General features: G+C 31.4%; 1 protein-coding gene across 2 annotated transcripts; it reads left to right on the top strand.

Moving 5' to 3' along the window:
* The first annotated feature begins 9,305 nt into the window (after positions 1 to 9,305).
* On the top strand, positions 9,306 to 13,987 carry GATA26 (GATA transcription factor 26). Of its 2 annotated transcripts, none has more exons than XM_078299767.1 (8): positions 9,306 to 9,814; positions 10,643 to 10,984; positions 11,618 to 11,978; positions 12,123 to 12,192; positions 12,298 to 12,401; positions 12,719 to 12,905; positions 13,147 to 13,237; positions 13,442 to 13,987. In XM_078299767.1, the coding sequence occupies exons 1-8, from the start codon at positions 9,775 to 9,777 to the stop codon at positions 13,768 to 13,770; spliced, it is 1,524 nt and encodes a 507-aa protein (XP_078155893.1). In that variant the 5' UTR covers positions 9,306 to 9,774; the 3' UTR covers positions 13,771 to 13,987. The 2 variants fall into 2 exon arrangements, with proteins under 2 accessions (XP_078155893.1, XP_078155894.1); XM_078299768.1 differs by having other exon boundaries at positions 9,393 to 9,814; positions 11,624 to 11,978.
* Positions 13,988 to 18,649: the final 4,662 nt, after the last annotated feature.

Below are 18,649 nucleotides of genomic sequence, written 5' to 3'. Positions count from 1 at the left end.
TGGTAATTCAATAATATATCACCATTCTTGAATGAATCGGTAAAAAATCTTACAATCTACACTAATTCAGAAAAAAATAAATTCTGAATTGGTGCATTTATACTCTATTTTGGTCTAAATACAACATTTCTAAATTTGTCAATTTGTAAATTGGTACATTTCTAAATAGGTACATTTCTAAATTCTAAATATAATTTCTAAATTCTACATACAATCACAATTCTAAATTGGTTTAAATACACAAATATTTTGGTACCCAACTAAACTACTATTTTACTGTAATTTACAATATACTACTATTTAATAAAAATTATACACAAATAATAGTATATTATAAATTACACATGAGAAACCATAGACAATTTTAATTAATGTCTATTTTGGTACCATAATACTACTATAATACTACTATTTAATCAGATTGCTTACTATGTTGTTCATTGGAAAAAAATGTCTATTTTGGTACCATAATACTACTATAATATCAACATATTGTAATTACACATGAGAAACCATAGACAATATATTATTTTGATCTAATTAACACAAATATTTACAAAACTACAAAAAAAAATTTGATCTAATTTACAATATACAACTATTTTGGTACCTAACAAAAATAAACTGCCTAAAACTAGAAAAAAAAATTAATCTAATTTACAATATACAATTATTTTGGTACCTAACTAAAATTAAACTAATAAAAATACTCCGGATCTGTCTCGTTTACAAGTCATTCACTGTCAGATCTACCTAAAACAAGTCATTATTATTTTACCTAACTAAAACTAAACTAATTAAATTATTTAACAAAATTAAACTAATAAAAAAAAAAATTACCTGTTTACTGTGCTGGGCGGTGCGGAGACAGGTACAGCGACAGGGCCTCTGTAAAACCCACTGCGCAGCGGTATTTATCCGGATTCGCCACGTACGCATAACTGATATGCGAACGGGTCGTCGGGAGCGGGTCACATCGGGAGCGGGTCGTCGGGAACGGGTCATCCGTCCGCAGATCTATTACGCGCACGGGTCGTCGTGAACGGGTCGTCGGGAAAGGGTCGTCGGGAACGGGTCAGGCCGCTTATCTATTACGCGAACGGGTAGCGACCCGTTCGCAGATCTACTGTGCGAACGTGGCGGAATCTTAATTCGGAATTAACGGATGGTATTAATTTAATTCTTATTTATTAGGGTGGTACATAAAAAAAAAACGGCCAAATTCTATACTCTTAAGATAACTTTTAGAATATATCCCGTGTAGAAGACAGTAATTATTCAGGCGTTTGAGAACCGTACAAAAGAGCTTTTGATGAAAAGTGCTATCGTGCTCATGCAGCCAACTCATCAACTAGACAACTAGGTTCTTATTTTTTTTTCTTTATTATCTTTATTTATTTATTTATTTTGTTTGGATGGAACCAACCAAGTCTTTCTTCTGTTTGAAAAAGCTGTTCAATTGGCATCATTTATTTATTTATATTAATTTTTTGAGTCCAGCTTCATTTATTAACTACTAAACCTATCAAATACAAATCACACGCACGGAGGGAATCAAATTAAAGAAGAGAAAAATAACACATTGCAGATATACGGACTAAAACAAAAGAGACAAATCAAAACAAAACAATCTTTAACTTTTATATGAGAGGTTATGGATTTAAAATTCACAAAGTGGAAAAATCTTCTATATTAATACACAGAGGTTTGAAATGTGTTGGGTGGCTTGACTCCAACTCGTATTTAAAAAAAAAAAAAAAAAAACCAATTTTTGCTCCCTATCCCTCGTATAATGTCATCGTGAATTCTCTCAGCAAATTGTAGTAAAAAAATAAAAAAAATAAAATTGAAGAAGCTAAAACGTAAAATATAATGTTTTAAAGTTAAATTTTAAACCACTAAATTAGAAGTACATTTTCAGTATTTTTATGAGGAGGACTGAATAAGATAATAACTTATAAGAGAAAGAAAATTTAATTAAAGTTTAATATACATGAATAAAAAAATTAATATTATAAAGGGTGATTAAGAAACTTCTGACTTGATTTTAGATACACCTAAAACATTGTCTTGACAAACAATAAAGAGGCACAATAAATCTTGGATCTCCAATTCTCCATGTGACCATTCATAATAGAACTTCAAAATAAAGGTAGAAAGCTTCCTTCTACCTCTCAAGTCAATGAACTTTTAATTCATTTCAATCAAATCATTGTTGTTTTGAAAAAAAAATTAAATGCACTGATATTTTTGTGTAATTAAGATTATCCTTTAATAAGCAAATAAATGCATTAACCAGCAAATCTTGTCCCGGTCAATTATCTTATTTTGCACGGGTGTTTACCATTTTTCCATAATTTTGCTGTTTCGAACTTATTTTTCCAATTTATTTGACCTCATATTAGGTCTCCGAATGAAAAATTGCAATGTTTTAGCACACGAATTCAAGATGATTTTTCATAATTGTTGGTGTCACTGATTCAAATTTAGTTTGCCTCGGTTTAAGCCTCCATAAATGCAATTTTATATAATTTTTCACTTATTTTGATTTTTGGAATCTAATCTTTTTGCCCTTTTTTCCTCGGTTCTTGCAATTGAAAATTTTGAAAAAAATATACCACGCTATTGAAAATTATTCCAAACGATTTTCCAAGGTTTAAATGCCTCAATAATTCAGGTAAATGTATTTGATAATTTACCGAATCACTTTAAATTTTTATCCAACAGAAATGCCTCAAGTTTGGGATTTTAGTTACTAAACTGGTTTTAAAAATACTTTTACGTATTACAATAATGAATAAACTTCTGCAGCGCCATAAATTCAACCTTAACAACAAATATACCTTCAAAAATCCGATTCTTTTTTTTTCAATACCATAATAAAAAATAAAAAAACTAAAACACCCCCATTTTGGAGGATTTTGATATTTACCCGGGCCGCACAGCCAATCTGCGGCTCATTTATGGGGGGAGCGCAGATTGGCTTAGAGGTCCCCCTAAAGCACAAAAAATGTACTGTAATATTGAATATATTTAGGTTTTGGGGGACCTCTAAGCCAATCTGCAGCCCCCCATAAATGTTGAGTTTCGTGGTGCTACCAAATACCGTTTAGGCTTAAGCTGCAGAAATACCGTAAAACAAAAATTTTACTTCTAACTCAAGCCAGGGATTAAAAGGATATGCCGGAAAGACCACTGAGACTGTCCGACCCCAGTTTTTCATTGCAAGGACCTTTTAATCCTTTACAGATCTACTCCATGATTGATTTCTAAAACTTTAATTTACTTACCAATTAAATAGATTAATATAACATATTTATACTTTGTCTCCAAATTTCAATTGGATTGCAGATTTGCAGCCGACCAAGAAGAACGAATCTGGGAAACTGCTTGCCTCGGAGTATCAGACGTCTGATACCTCTATCGGTTATCCACCAGGACTAACCAGAGACCAGTTTATTTTTTTTTGCCAGAAATACCGTAAATCGCAGAATTATGCAAAAACACTATTCACCGAGAAAAGGACAAAATAACAATATTCATGACCAGCAGTTATTCCGATTCACTAACAAGCAAAAACAGAAATACTGCAACTTTCGCAAATATATTATTTCCAGATCCCGTAACAACCGTAATCGAGAAAGAGAGAAAATACATTACCTAATCGATTTGATATTAAGTGAATTAGTAAACTTCTCTCTAACCTCACCCCTCTATTTATAGGCATTTGAGGAGGTTCGGCTAATAACCAAAATACCCCCAAAATTCGGCCTAATTACAAAAATGCCATTAGATGGCCGTTTTGAGAGGAGAAGGCAAAATTGGATTTTTGCACTTTGGCCCAATAAGTTTTGAATCGATTTGGACTTTAATCTTAATTAAGGCTTTAATTGTTAATGGGTTCTAAGCCCATAATTTAAATTCATAATTAACATTTAAAATCCAAATCAAATATACATAATTGTCATGTACAATTATATTTCTTTCGGTTGTTGTTTCGATAACTTTTATACAACGTACCGAGTACGTTTATAAATTAACCTTTTGTTTTTGCTTTGCCATTTTTACATGACATTTATAATTTAATTATATCACGTATAATTAATTATAACCATCTTAATATTAATCATAATAAATTTATAATTAATCAATAAAATTCTCCGATTAGCTCCTATATGGTGTGACCCAATAGAAACTGTGTTATGTTGGTAAATAGAATTAAAAACTGTTTTAACTTCTATAATCATAGGAGGCACCTGACAGAATGTACTATGACTATCCAATTACACAGATGATAATGTACTGTACAATATCACGATCCAGTAAACTATTTTACTCGTGTTAATTCTTTTGTCTCATAGCTATCAGATCAGTTTCAAGGTAGGTGTGTGTCATCCTTACAAACTTAATATTTTCTTGATCTTGAGCAGATTATCAAATATGATTACTCTTGTAGTCATACCGCATGCAGATAATCTTACTCTATCAAAGGGCTTAGTGATACTATAACTTGTATAGAGATATGAGAGATAATAGTATTTTTGGTAAACCATCACTTCCTCAGCTAAGCTGCGTATACCGAAGAGCTACCGTTATAGCTATTTTTTACATACAACGTTAGATAACAATCATACATACACATCTCTTAGTAGGAAAAATGAATACCTCATACTTTAGAACTTAACACTGAATGAAAACATTAATGACACGAACACAATTCCATTTAATGTTTCATTCAAGGTCTGTCAAATATCATGTTCCTAAAACATGTATCTATGTGATTAAAATGACATCTCTTGTCAGTAGTCTGTAAAACTTGACCGTCTTTTAATCCACACACTAACCTTGTAGCGGTAAATTAGTGTTCCTACTAATTACCTTGGTTAGAGACTTTTAAGAATATATATCATCTATATTATAAAGTTTCACAATTCCAGTTTTTGACTCGAAATGATTCATAAATACAATAATACTCAAGGCAACAAAATGACAGTTTGTTAATCACTCAATTCATGAACAAAACATATATGATAATTTATCGTATTATTGACTTCTAGATTATTACAATCTAACAATAAATGAGCCACAAATTGGCTTTGCGGCCCGAATAAATGTAGAGATCCCAAAAAACGGAGGTGTATTGGTTTATTTTATTTTTCGATTGTTGTAAGAATAAAAATTTCGGTTAAAAAATTATGTATGCTGATTTTGTAAAACGAAGTTACATAATTTCTGTATACCGGACTCTTTTTCACTACAATGAAATAGCAAGATAAAATAAATTTCACATCTGAAAATTTGGAAAAAAAGATTAAATAAAGATAGTGAGAGGTACTGCTGCTATAATTGACATAGATATTTTCGAGAGTATTTTTACAACTGACAGCCACTGTTATTTAAAAAAAAAAATCAGAGAGTATGCTTTTTTGGGGGGGTTGAAATGAATTTTTCCATGCAGAGTGGTTCTTAACAATGAAGTTTAATTTTGAAATACTAAATTATCCATATATGCGTGTACTCAAATTTATTACTTATATTAACATTAATTTATTAGAGTCAAAATAAAAAAATTAAATAAAGTTCATAAAAAATTGTGCATATAATTAAAAAGATTATGAAAAAATTTCAAATTGTAAAAGTGATGAAACTTTTTTATGAAGGAATATGATGGAACTTATGAAAGTAAAGAAATATATATAACCATTTATGTTTTTGTCTCATAATAATATGTTTTTATCTCATTTAATTAATGACACTTCGTAAAAATAAAATAAAATAATGGTTAGCATGTGGCAGAGGCGGAGGCACTATATGTAAATGGGGTCAATTGACCTTTATTTATTTTCAAAAATTTTGTATTTATTGTTAAATTTGTATATAATTTAGTAGAAAATGTCACAGGAGTGTCAGATTGACCTCCATTTACAATATAAAAAAATTTTATATGATTGATTTTTATTTAGGTTTGACCCCATACCTACTAAAATGTTTGGCACAGCCTCTGGCTCGTGGGATAAAAATTTTTGGTCAGACTTGATGTTTTTTTTCCTGGCGTTTTTGACCTGAAATGAGAATTTTGTTGGAAAATAAATTCAATTGAGGGATGGGAAAAAATGTTGTCCGAATACAACTTTAGTAAAAGTATTTAATGGGTGTGTAAAATTCATTACCTATTCGTTTGTCATGAAATTACATGGAATGAAATCTGACGGAGATGAAAATCCAAAATATTTAATGAGAGCGTAAAATTCACTAAAAGCCTGTTTGTTTGTCACAATATTACACATGATAATATTTGACGGGACCGAAACCCACTTTTTTCAAAAATAGAAACTCATGAATACAAGTACGCACGGGATTGATTATGAGAATGTGTTGAACCAAGTGTTTGGTTGTATCGTGAGATTATTTGTGAAAAATCTTGATTTATTGAAAAACATGTTTCTATTCAAATTTTAACCTACTTAAAATAAGACAAATATATATGAAATATGGATATGAAAATCAAATTTAGTCAAAAAAATAAGACAAATGGAATCTCACCTATTTAAATGTTTATGTAATTTGAAAAAACAATTATCCAGATCATAATTGTGTGATTAGTCTCACAATAAAAAATTAAATTAAGTCCGGATCTTTATATGTAGAGGCCGCCTTGTGCGTGACAGAAGAAAGAGAGAAAGATGAGACTAACACCTTGTTTGGATGGAGAGTAGAGGGAGGGAGTAGACCCAAAAAAAAAATTCTGTTGAATTGTGTTTGATTGATAAAATTATGTCGGAAGTGAATGATACAGTAGGTGAAATGTTTAATCTTGTATCATTATATTTAATAGAATTGGTTTTTCTCTCTCTGTTTTTTTTTTAGAAACTGACAGTGGCTGTCAGTGAAGAATCGGTTTCTCTCAATTTGATGTGTAATAAATGAAAATAAATTTTGTTGCAAATATTTTTAGAAAAAAAATAACACAAATGTCCAATCCTATATCTGACATATATAATTCTCATACAAATTTTTTGTTACAATCCTACAACTTTTATCGAATTTTTCATTAACCTTCTAAATTTTAATTAACTAAACAAGAAATAAAACGAAAAAGAAAGTTAAATTTATTTTTCTCAGTAATCATCCAAACACAAAGGGATTAAATATGTTAATCTTCAATTATATTCTATTTTATTCCCTTCTAATCTTCATCTCCCCTTCCTTTCTCAACTCTCCATCCAAACAGAGTATAAGAAATCTACGTGAAGACAGAGAGAAAGGAGATGGGCGGAAACTATTTTATAGAAATTCACAAAGAAAAAATGAACCATTTAAACAGAATTTAAGAAAAAATGAAAAATTTAGCCCAATTTCATTTAATTCCCATAGGATTATGACTTACCGAACATAACCTAAATCTCACGAGATTTTGGTTGGCCAAACAGACTCTAAATATATTGGATCAGTTGAAACTCTAGTACGTAATGTGGCAAGATGTGTCTAGTAATAACATATTTTTTTATACAAAATATTTTATGGATGATGAAATTGAAAATTTTGGATCTTTTTTTTGTGTTTAAATTTTAAATAGTCAAACATTTTCCATCAAAATTTGAGCATGATCTACTCAAAGATAAAATCTCAGGTTCGTAATCGGCTACAACTTAAAATATTATTTTTTATTACCACATCAAAAACTAATTCATCTTTATTGTTAATTAAGATGTAAACGGAGCGGATAATGCTAATATTATATATGTATATGTTTTTCAATGAGCGGATACGGATACGGATACGGATAGTAAACGGATATTAAAATTTAAAACCATATCCGTCTTAAACGGATACGGAGCAGATAATCAACGGATACATATTCAAATACAAATACGAAATGAATAATTGCCGGATAATTGAGTTATGCACTTTAAGATATAAAAAAAGTGATTTGTTGTTGTCTTTAAAAGATGACTAAAATTAATTTAGCAGAGACTAAAAACATACTACATTTACGAACTAAAGTCTTGAATGAAAAATAATGAAAAATGAAGAAATGAAGGTAAAAAAAGGAAAGAAAATTGCATTATTGTAGCACTATTACCAGCAAAAAATAGATTAAATTGAAAACCATATCGTATTATCATTTATACTACAACCAAGACTGAAATGAATATGTGATAATATATAACAACTTCTATCCGGAATAGTAAAGTTAAAGCTAGTTGGAAGTAATTTTGGAACCGAATAATTGCGGATATGGATACGGATATTCACCTTCATGAAATTATCCGTATCTGTATCCTCGATTTTTTCACCATATGCAAAAATTATCCGTATCCGTTTAATCCGGATAGGGATAATCTCCGAATACGGAGCGGATTATCCGTATCCGTTTACACCCCTATTTCTCTCTATTTTTATTTTATTTTTATTTTTTTGCTTGAATTTAGAATTAGATATACATACACCAAAATTTTTATTAATAAGAAATATATTAAATAAATATCGAGATTAGAGAACGCTTTTGGTTTTTATCGATAAATAGAGAAAACGTGATGGAAAATCACGGCCCCTGGCCATTATGGATTATCACGGTCAGAGTTAGCACTTAATTAACAAGATTAACTATTCTAACTGAACTATAAAAAAAAACCGAAAAAAAATCCTATCCGCGATAGATTGGAACGACCAGGCGCAAAAAAAAAAAAAATCTGTCCGTGATGAACAGTAACGGCAAGGCGCGAAAATCAATAAAAAAATCTTTTTTTTTCACCTTTGGGCGTGATGGGCTATCACGGCCAATCCTTTTTTTTCTGCTTCTGGCCGTGATAGATAGTAACGGCTAGGGTTTTTTCTGATTTTTTTCTTGTGCGGTTCAGTTAGAATGAATGGTGGTTAATTAAGCGTTAATGCTGTCCGTGATAATTCATAACGTCCAGAGGCCATGATTTTTCATCATGTTTTCCCTATATCTCGAAAAAATCCAAAAACGTTCTCCAATTTCGATATTTATTTAATATATTTTCTATTAATAAAAATTTCGGCAGACCAACTTCCCCACCATTACTTTCTCGTTGATTAATTACATGTACGACCAAGATTTGTTCTTGGCATATTATAAACGATTTGCATTTAAACACTAAATCTTTGAGCATGAATGTGAAGATAAAGTTAGAGGGTTAAAGCGCAAGTCGCGTCGATTTACTATTTACTAAGTATTTATCCAATAAGTCAAAATATAAATCCAAAAGAATATATTTTTGATTTACTACAATTAAATTGTCATTTCACTTTCTTTTACTAAGCACAAACACACATCAGCAGAGAGGAGAGAGAGAGAGAGAGGGGTCATCAGGTCATGCAACCAAACAATACAAAATTAAAGAAAAGAAAAGGGGAAGGGAGAAAAGCCTTCTCCACCTATTCAATTCACCTCCTCTCCTTTCTCTTTCCCCCACCATTAAATTTTTGATACCTCCAATTGCTTTCTTCTTACCTTCTTTTCTTCTATTGCATTTTGTACTGATTCCACCTCTCTCTCTCTCTCTATCTCTCTCCCCATTTAATTCCCTCGTCTGAGAACATTAAGTTTTGCCAAGAGAAATAGTAGAAAGAAACTTCTTTTACTCCTTTTTTCCAAAGAAGCAAAGAGACAAAAGCAAAATAGGCAGGACTTTCTATTGAATTTTACTCAAATTAATTGAAGCACCAAAGTTTTGAAAATTTCTTAACTCTATAATAGAGATTTTCTTTTCGGAAGATTTAAGAAAAAGGCGAAGAGGGGCTAGCGAAATGGGAAAACAAGGGCCTTGCTGTCATTGTGGAGTTACAAGTGAGCTCCTAATTTTTGATAATTTTTTTTTTTAATTTTTTTAATTTTTTTTATTTGTTGTAATTTTAGGTGGTTTTGTGCTTATCAGTTGAAAAATTGTTTTGGTACCTATTCATTACTGAACGCTCCTTGTTTGGTGTATATTGATTTGTTAGGTTGTTTGTTCTACCCTTTGCTTGGTGCATGTTAAGTAAACTTGAAATTTCTATAAAATTTATTTAATTTTCAGGTTCATAGTTCATATCATGTTTAAGTACAAAATTTACAATTTTGCACAAATTTTTTTTTTTTTTATATTAATCCTTTGTATACACTGCATGATTTTGTGATGCAATGAAATGATACTTAATACTATTATTAAAAAATTCTGTAAGTCCTAGGCATGCTTGTAATTTTGTCCAATCTAAATATATCATGATGTTGTTACTCTTATTTCAAGGAACTGGTTACTAAAAGTCAAATTCCCTTGAATTAGTTCTAAATAAGGCAATGCCTCGGTGGCTCATGGTGTAATTGAAATGAAAAATCTCTATTTTAACTACCATGCGACGAAGGGAATAGCAACAGTTTCAGTACATTACTGGTTATGTATCAGTTGAATTTTGGTTGAGTCTTATTCCACACCTGCCACCAATTTTTGAGGCCTGTTTAGTGTTTATCTGATTTTCATTGCATGACACTGGCCCCCAAAATTGGGTACTTCAGTTGTCAATAATGACTGGTTTAACATAAATTTAGGCTGTATAGTAATCATCAAATGCAATTTCCTAGTTCCAAAACAAATTAGTTAAAAAGGAAAACTAAAAACCAACTGCAATGTGCAAATAGGTACACCTCTCTGGCGGAATGGGCCACCAGACAAGCCAGTATTGTGCAATGCATGTGGGTCCAGGTGGCGTACAAAAGGCACTTTAGTAAATTACACGCCAACCCGTTCCCGTGATTTTGAAGAAGTTGAAGTCAAGCCTAAACCAAAACTTCCTATAAAAATTAAAAATGTATCATTCAAATATGTTGAGGATAAGAAAACACTGCCGAAGGAGGAACTGAGTAGTTATGGGAGCACCCGGATGGTTCTAGAAGGTGACATGAGCAGCCGGTCTTGTTCTGGTTCTGGGTCAGCTATTTCCTCTGAAAGCTGTGTGGTAACTCGCACAAATGATTTGACTGGTGAGTCTTGACTTCGTTAAAATATAATTTGTGCAATATAGTATGGTAGTGCTTCCTTATCTTGTAGTCTTAAGCCTTATTTTAACTTATTAAGTTTAATCAAGTAAGTAGGTTTTAAGCTTCACATAAGTCCAATTGCGCACTTGTGCAAATTCCATCAATTAAGACCCAGTTTAGCTAACGAGCTTAAGTTATCCAAAGGTACGACACCCCTTCCCCGAAACATAAGCACATAAACTCTAGGGTGAGTCTCTAGTGCACCAAACAATATATGGACGGCCATTATTGATTTAATCAAATGGCTATTATTTGATGACAAAATTTACTGACAAGGATATTATTGTAATAATACATCTACCACAATATTTCACACTCATTCTGTTTATAAGATTTGTTACCATAAAAATATAATGTATTGATTTTATGTTTTCCAATATTATACTTGGTTTATCAAACACTCAAACTTTTTTTCACTAAAAGTGGTGTATTAGAGCACATCTTTGAAACTCTACAAAGTTGAAAAACTTGTTTAGGCACTGAAATGCAATTCTTGAATTGTAGATGGAGATAATATGCATTATTCCATTGTTAAATTGTGAGATCAACATTAGTGTTAATTTTTGTTTTGTTTAGCTTCAGGTTCAGTGCAATCTGATTCATGGGTTTCAATCGTTCCGTCAAAAAAACGAACATATGTGACTCGCCCAACAAAGCAGTCTCCTGTTGAGAAGCTGACACAGGATCTTCACTCAATAATGGATGAGGAATGCTTGTCACACTCGCCTTCTGATGATGATCTCCTCTATCCAGAGTTTGATTCTTTGGAGACGGGCTATGGGAGTGTTTTAATTAGAAATTTAAATTCGAATTTCAATTCAGAAACCGTGGAAGAAGAGTCGGAGGCGAGCTCAGTCCCGGTAAATAGTAAATGCGCTGCACCGACAGTTACTAGCTCCTTTTCTGATTCCATTGTTCGCCCAGACAGTCTGAAGAGGTACGAGTCTTGGGCAGTAATAGTTTTGTAATGACATAATAGTTCACAGCCAAAATTGTAGTTCCAAATACTCGATGTCTTATAAACTTTTCCTTGATGTCTTTTCAAAGATTTATCATCCCACCTCTACTTTTAATCTGTTAGGGCGAACACTGGTAATGAAAAATTGGATATGAGAGACAGGACGTCGCCTTTGGTATCAATAGACCTACTAGTAAGTTTTCAAAGTGAATTTGATTATTATTACATCTACTTAGAAGCCGTTTCACATTTAATTTTGATGTGGCAAGCACTTATTAATTTATGTTTCCCTGTTTAGGACATAATAAACTATGACAGCTTCATGAAAATGTTAACACGTGCGGAGCAGCAGCAACTACTGAAGTACCTCCCTTCAGTCGATACCAATAATGCCCCTGAAAGGTCGGTCATTTAGGCAAATGACCTACCACCTACTCTATAGCAAAAGTTTTTAAAGCAAATATTCTCATGTTATCGGAGCCAATGACCTGAGTACTAATCCTACCAGGCCTCTGTTAATAAAAAATATATTTTCCATTAATTATCTTGCACGTGATGGATTCGTGAACAAACCACCACACATGAGTGGGAATCAAGAATATATAAATTAACTGCCTACTTTATCAACTCAAAAAATCGGAACTACAAGTTGTTATCTTAACTCATTTCCTATTGCATGTGTGCAATCTAATGTTGTATCTATTTTTGTATATTTGCAGTGTAGATAAAATGTTTAAAAGCAAGCCTTTTATGGATGCTGTATCCCAATTCAAGACAATTCTAAGTGAAGGTGTACTGAGTCTTTCTGTTTCTGGAGCAACTGGAGAGGAATGTAGAATTTTGAAAAGTCTAGTGTTTGGTAACCTCACCAAGTCTAAATGGGTGGAGTGCTATGAGCAAATCAAGGTATGTTCTAATTTCAGTTGGTACCAGGTCACACCAGGTGCATAGTACCAGGAATGCATGGATCCATTTCTTTTAGCAATGTTATTTTTTTAGATGCATAAAAGATGTTGAGAGTTTGACACAAATTTAGTTATGTTCCAAATAGTAAAGTAGCAGCACATCTCATGCTAAGACCAGTTTAATAAAAAATTTCCTGAAAACATAACCTCTAATGAGCTATTTTTTTGTTCTTTTTCTCTAGAATAAACGTCGGAACCAGACAAAAGGTAAGGAACCGATGAGTGGACTTGTTAGTCAGGCATCAATTAAGAGGCCTCGTGACAGCTTTTCAGGTTTGGTATTTGTTCTTTCGGAGGATTTCGGTTCCAAATCAATACCCCATTAGTTGTAGTCAGTAAAACAAAGTATATGCTATAAAATTTATAGTACATACAGATATGATATGATATGATTGTAGCTATTGTTAAAGGTGTGTGCCATATCCCTATCCTATGGCTTTTCTCTTTTTGTTCATGTTCATATTTTGTGTGATTCAGAGGTCAAAGGAGCCATGAGAAGCCCTAGTAAAGCTCGCAAATTGGGGCCCACAAACCTTCCCTCTCATGAGAAAGGCCATAAATTTACAGCTGGGGCACCTCAATTTACTGAAAAGGAGGGGGTTTCTTGCTTAATTCCAGTCCCTCTGCACTATGAAGATAGTTCTGACAATGACTTGCTCATGGATGCCCCTCGCAATGCACCGTCACCCGAGGCTGAACTTCTATACAATGTCCCCTTGAAAGTTAAATCTCACGCAAATAGCTCCCCCCTTTTAGATAGTGAGATAACAGCAGAAAATAGCCTTTCTAGTCGTACCATTAAGTAGTTCAGCTTCAATTGTAGTATTAATAGATATAGCATACTGTGTTTTACTGATATTTTATTTTAAATAACCAGATAGTGGTGTTGGTGGAGAGTAAAATTGTAGTATTTACACCTTTTAGACTAAATGGGGTTGGTTTTTGTCTTTCCCCTTTTTAGATAGCCTGGTAAAGTACAGCTTTGGCTTAAATAAAGTTTTTTATATTGTTTAGTTATTGTAACTCTTTGAGTTGGGACTTGGGAGGGTTTATATTACCCCAAATTAAGTAACTCGTCTCTGTGATTTTTTTTTTGTCACCTATCTCGGTTTGGAAAATATGATGTCTCTAGCTTGAAATTTTTGTTTTGAATTCAATGGTTATTAAAAGAAAGTTGTTGTTCTTCTGGTGCTAGTAAATTTTATGACATTTTTATCTTATTTGCCTTTGATGAAAATTTTGACAATTTTGACTGACATTTTGCCATTTAGATGTCTAAAAGATCGGATATGATTGTATTTGTTAATGCTTAAGATACGAAGAAGATAGGAAGAAGAATGTGAAATTGCAATACAAATTTAGCGATTTTCATCACTCCGATTTTTAGAGAAGTAAAAATGTGATGTGATTTGGTCTTAAAATCTATTTTTACATGATATATCTAAAATAGTACAGAGATTAAAATTTATTTTTACATGATATAGCTAAAATAGTAGAGAACAGTCTGTAAAATTTATTTTTATATGATATAGTTAAAATAGTAGAGAACAGTCACGTTATGTAAATAGCTATGCATATAATCACGTTAGCATGACTATTTGCATAACGTGCCTAATCGTGTTTAATTATTGTTTTTAAATTTAAGTTAGTTCATAAAAAATAATAATAAAATGTATCAAAAAAATAAGAAATTATTACAAAATATATAATTAAGAAATAATATTGAAAAAAATCATCACGTAACGTGACTAAGATGAAGAAGGATAGTCACGTCACGTGACTGATAACAGCGTAACTAATTTCTATTTATCGATTTCTAAATTGAAGTACAGAGAAAGTTCATTTTTAATTTTTAATGTGACCTTTTTTTTCTCCCTTCCCTCCCTTCCTCTCCACAGTGAGTTCTGGAGCTAGTCTTAGATTCTTAGTGGAGGATTTGACAAAATCTTTGGATATTATCACTTTCCCTGTATTAAGTTTCCACTTTCAACGGTAGCTTGGCTTGTCACATTAGAAGAGGTCAAATTAGAAAGTCACCAAAAAAATGTGCATCTGTTCAAAGATGGTAACAATTAGGAAAGAGGAAGAAATAATTTGGACTTGGAGGATTCCGTGATCTAATTATGGCTGGTCTTAAAGAAATTGTAGAAAATATGGAGGTCGAATAAGCATTACTGTCAAATTTGGGGCTGCAATTGAATTGAACTTAACTCAGTTTGAGTTTGAGTTTGAACTAATTTTGAATTGAAATGGTTTGAAATTGAAGCAGGATTTCGAACTGAAAAGAAGAGTTCGAATTCGATTTTGTGTGATTCGAACTAGTTCGATTTGATTTGTTAATAATTCAAATTGAGATGAACCAGAGGAGAATCGTCATCTATTTAATCTTGCTTTCATAACTTGAGAGCAAGGGAGAGGACGAGAGGTAGCGATCTAGCGATACTCACTAATGAACAGTTCGCAAACCAATTTCGAACCGAGCGACATTCAGTTCAAGTTTGAACAAATTTCAAACTGAGTTGATTTAATTTGTTTCAGAACGAATTTCAATCGAGCGAATTAATTGTGATTTTTTTTCGAATCGAATCACGAGCTACGAGCTTTTTTACCGTTCCTATAATACATCATATTGTAATAAAATTTTCGAAATATATTCTACATCGGATAACAATTTTAGACTTCAAATTAATTATTCGAAGTATTCCACTACAATGAATGGCATTCAGAAAATTGATTATGAAGTTCAAAACTATGTTACATAAGAATCTATCTGGAAATATCTAAAACAACATGTCCGTGTGAATTTTTTTTAGAAACCATAAATAAAAAAAGAGAAAAGGTTCTGGTTCATAGACCTTTGTCCCACGTTTTGTCCACAGCGCTATCCACTAACAGACTTTCAACGACTAACGATGTTTCCAAACTGTCTTAACTGTCTTATTTAATAACTTTCCGATCTCTTTCTTTCTCTGTTCTTTTTTCTCTTCTCAATTTTTCGGATCAATCTCTTCTCTTTCATCAAGTTCTCTCCTCCGATAGATCTACATCTCTTTTCTTTTGTTTTGTTCATCAAAACTTCTTTTCTGATCATAATAGAAATCAAATCCAATGAACTATCTCTCTTTTTGTTTTGTTCTCTTCTGATCTACACCTTTATCTTCGCGTGAATTATTTAAAACTCGAATCGAATTTGGAGAATCGATTCCGAAGCGGATCTATATCCAATGAACTCTCTCTCTTTCTAATTCTCTATTTCTTCATTGGATGGAGTGACGGTCTCTCTCTTCGCCGATCTCTCTCTCCGCCGAGTTCTCGAGATCGGCAGCAATAACTGTTGATGTCGTCTCTCCATACGAGGCCTCGTGCTCAACTCCGTCGTGTGACTAATATCGGATCTCACATTATTTCAATGTCTGATTTGAAATTTTTTTATTTTGAATTTGATATTTGAATTCAAAATTACATAGATCGCTTTCGTAATGTTATCGTTTTGAATTTTCTGATTGAAGAACTTACATGATTCGATATTTTGTTTTACAATATTTGATTTCACTTTTGAAAGAACAACACGACGAATCATCTCTGATCTTTATCATTTGCGATTTAGATTGAAGAGCAGCGGTAAAATTTAAATTGAGTGAGTTATTTACGGATTTAAATTTTCAGGATGCATGTAATCAGTTTACAGGTTTTACACATTAATTTACATGATTGGTCAGTTAGGTTTTAAATTACTGTAGAGTATTTTTTAGGATATGTTTTATAGTTTTACATGATATATCATATATTTTACATGAGCTATGCATTGTATTACTTTTCTTTATTTTGCTGGATATGTTTAACAGTTTCACATGATATATATGCAATATTTACAGGATCTAGTTAATAGTTTTACTAATTTAAATTTCCAGTATTTTTATAATAGATTTACAATATCTATATAGTATTTTACAGGATATATGAATTAGGTTTAAATGTTATGTAGATTATTTTACCGGATATAGTTCACAGTTTTACATGATATATGTATCATTTAGCAATATCTATTATAATTGATGTTTAAAGGTTCACAGTATGTAGTTCATAATTTTATAGGATATAGTTTACAGTTTTACAGGATATGTTGAGTGTTTTACAGGATATAGTTTTTATAACCTTATTTGCTTTGTTTTTTTGCAGGATAATATTTCTAAATAACACATTGTTCTAGTGATGAGGCTTCTAACTCATCTAAACAATACTAAACAAAGGGTTATGAAGTAAAAGTTTTTGCATGTTGATTAATACGCTTGTGTGGAATGTATGAATTTGTGTTTAAAATGTCATTGTTTGTTTTTGCTATTGTTGAATAGTGATGTTTTCAATAGCGACAGTTTATGCTTGTGAATAGTTACTAATGTTTAACAATGTGGTTATGAATAGTTGATGTATTGATGTTTTATAGTTTGCATCTGTTAGTTTTACTGTTTACATCTTTTAAAGTTGTAGTATTGAAGTTTGCATTGTTTTTATCTTAGTTTTATAATTTACATTTTTATAGTTTGCATCTGTTAGTTTTTATAGTTTGCATTTGAGAATTTTACAGTATTGAAGTTCTATAGTTTGCATCTGTATACATACAGTATGTATAGTGTTAATTTACAGGATATAAATGCATATATAAATATTAATAATTGAAGTAAAGAATTATGAATTTTTTTTCAAAAGAATTAAAATTAATTTTAATTTCGAAAAAAAATTGATTCAAAAAAATTAATTTTGATGCAAAAAAATAATTTTGCATAATTTCCGGGGTTAATTTGAAAAAACTGCAAGTTTGAGAAGTGGTTCAGTTTTAAAATGTTCTAGAAGATTTTAAAACTGTTATTAACTGTAAGTTGCAAATACAGTTAGTTTGACAAGTTGTGCAAGTTGCAAGTACACAAAGTGGTCCCGCTGTATGTTATAATTTTAAAGTGTGTTTTGTTATGATTTGTTATATGAGATTATAGTATATAATTTTTTACGCAAATCAAATGACAGTTTTTTTGTGGACAATTAGACACTTCCAATAAAAAAATATATTTTATCAAACCAACTTGATTGCTTTGTTTTTTTAATAAAAATCACAAGAATCAAGATGTCATTTCGGCTCTATTTTTCTTTCTGACCGAAATGTCAATTCAGTCCGAGTCGTTTTCACATGAAAAATTGTGAAAATATCTCAGACCGAATTGTCATTTCAGTCCCAAAAAAAAATTTGGACCGAAATGACATTTCTAATTTTATGATTTTTGTCAAAAAAAATAATAATCATGTTTGTTTTCATAAAAATCTTTTTTTTTTAATTATGGTTTATAAAGAAAATTCTGTCCGTGTTAGAGTATGCTTCTGAAGTGGTGAGGCGTGTTAGAGTATGCTTCATTTTCATTTGTTTATATGCTCTGTTCTGAAAGACAATCTTAATGTTTTTTTCCATGACTTAGTTGTACCCCGGAATGATATATAAATTTTTATTGCGTCAGAACTAAATAAATGGACTTTTAAATTATAAGATGTAGCTTTCAATACCTACTTGGCTACTTCTATTGTTATCTTAGGCACCCTTTGGCAATATGTGTTCTGGATTTATTTGATTTTAGATGTTTAAATTTATCATTTGTATCTCTTTTTTTTTTTTTTTTTTTTGAGAGGCAAGGAGTACTG

Source organism: Carex rostrata, chromosome 3 (genome assembly GCF_964058835.1).
Source record: "Carex rostrata chromosome 3, lpCarRost1.2, whole genome shotgun sequence".
Taxonomy (NCBI): Eukaryota; Viridiplantae; Streptophyta; class Magnoliopsida; order Poales; family Cyperaceae; genus Carex; species Carex rostrata.
Note: the sequence above shows the minus strand (reverse complement) of the source record. Positions and strands in the feature narration are given on the sequence as shown.

Coding starts and splice junctions, on each gene's coding strand:
- GATA26 (XM_078299767.1), top strand. CDS start 9,775: ATGGGAAAACAAGGGCCTTGCTGTCATTGTGGAGTTACAA. Junction 11,979..12,122: donor CGCCCAGACAGTCTGAAGAG/GTACGAGTCTTG, acceptor TTAATCTGTTAG/GGCGAACACTGGTAATGAAA. Junction 12,193..12,297: donor TGGTATCAATAGACCTACTA/GTAAGTTTTCAA, acceptor TTCCCTGTTTAG/GACATAATAAACTATGACAG.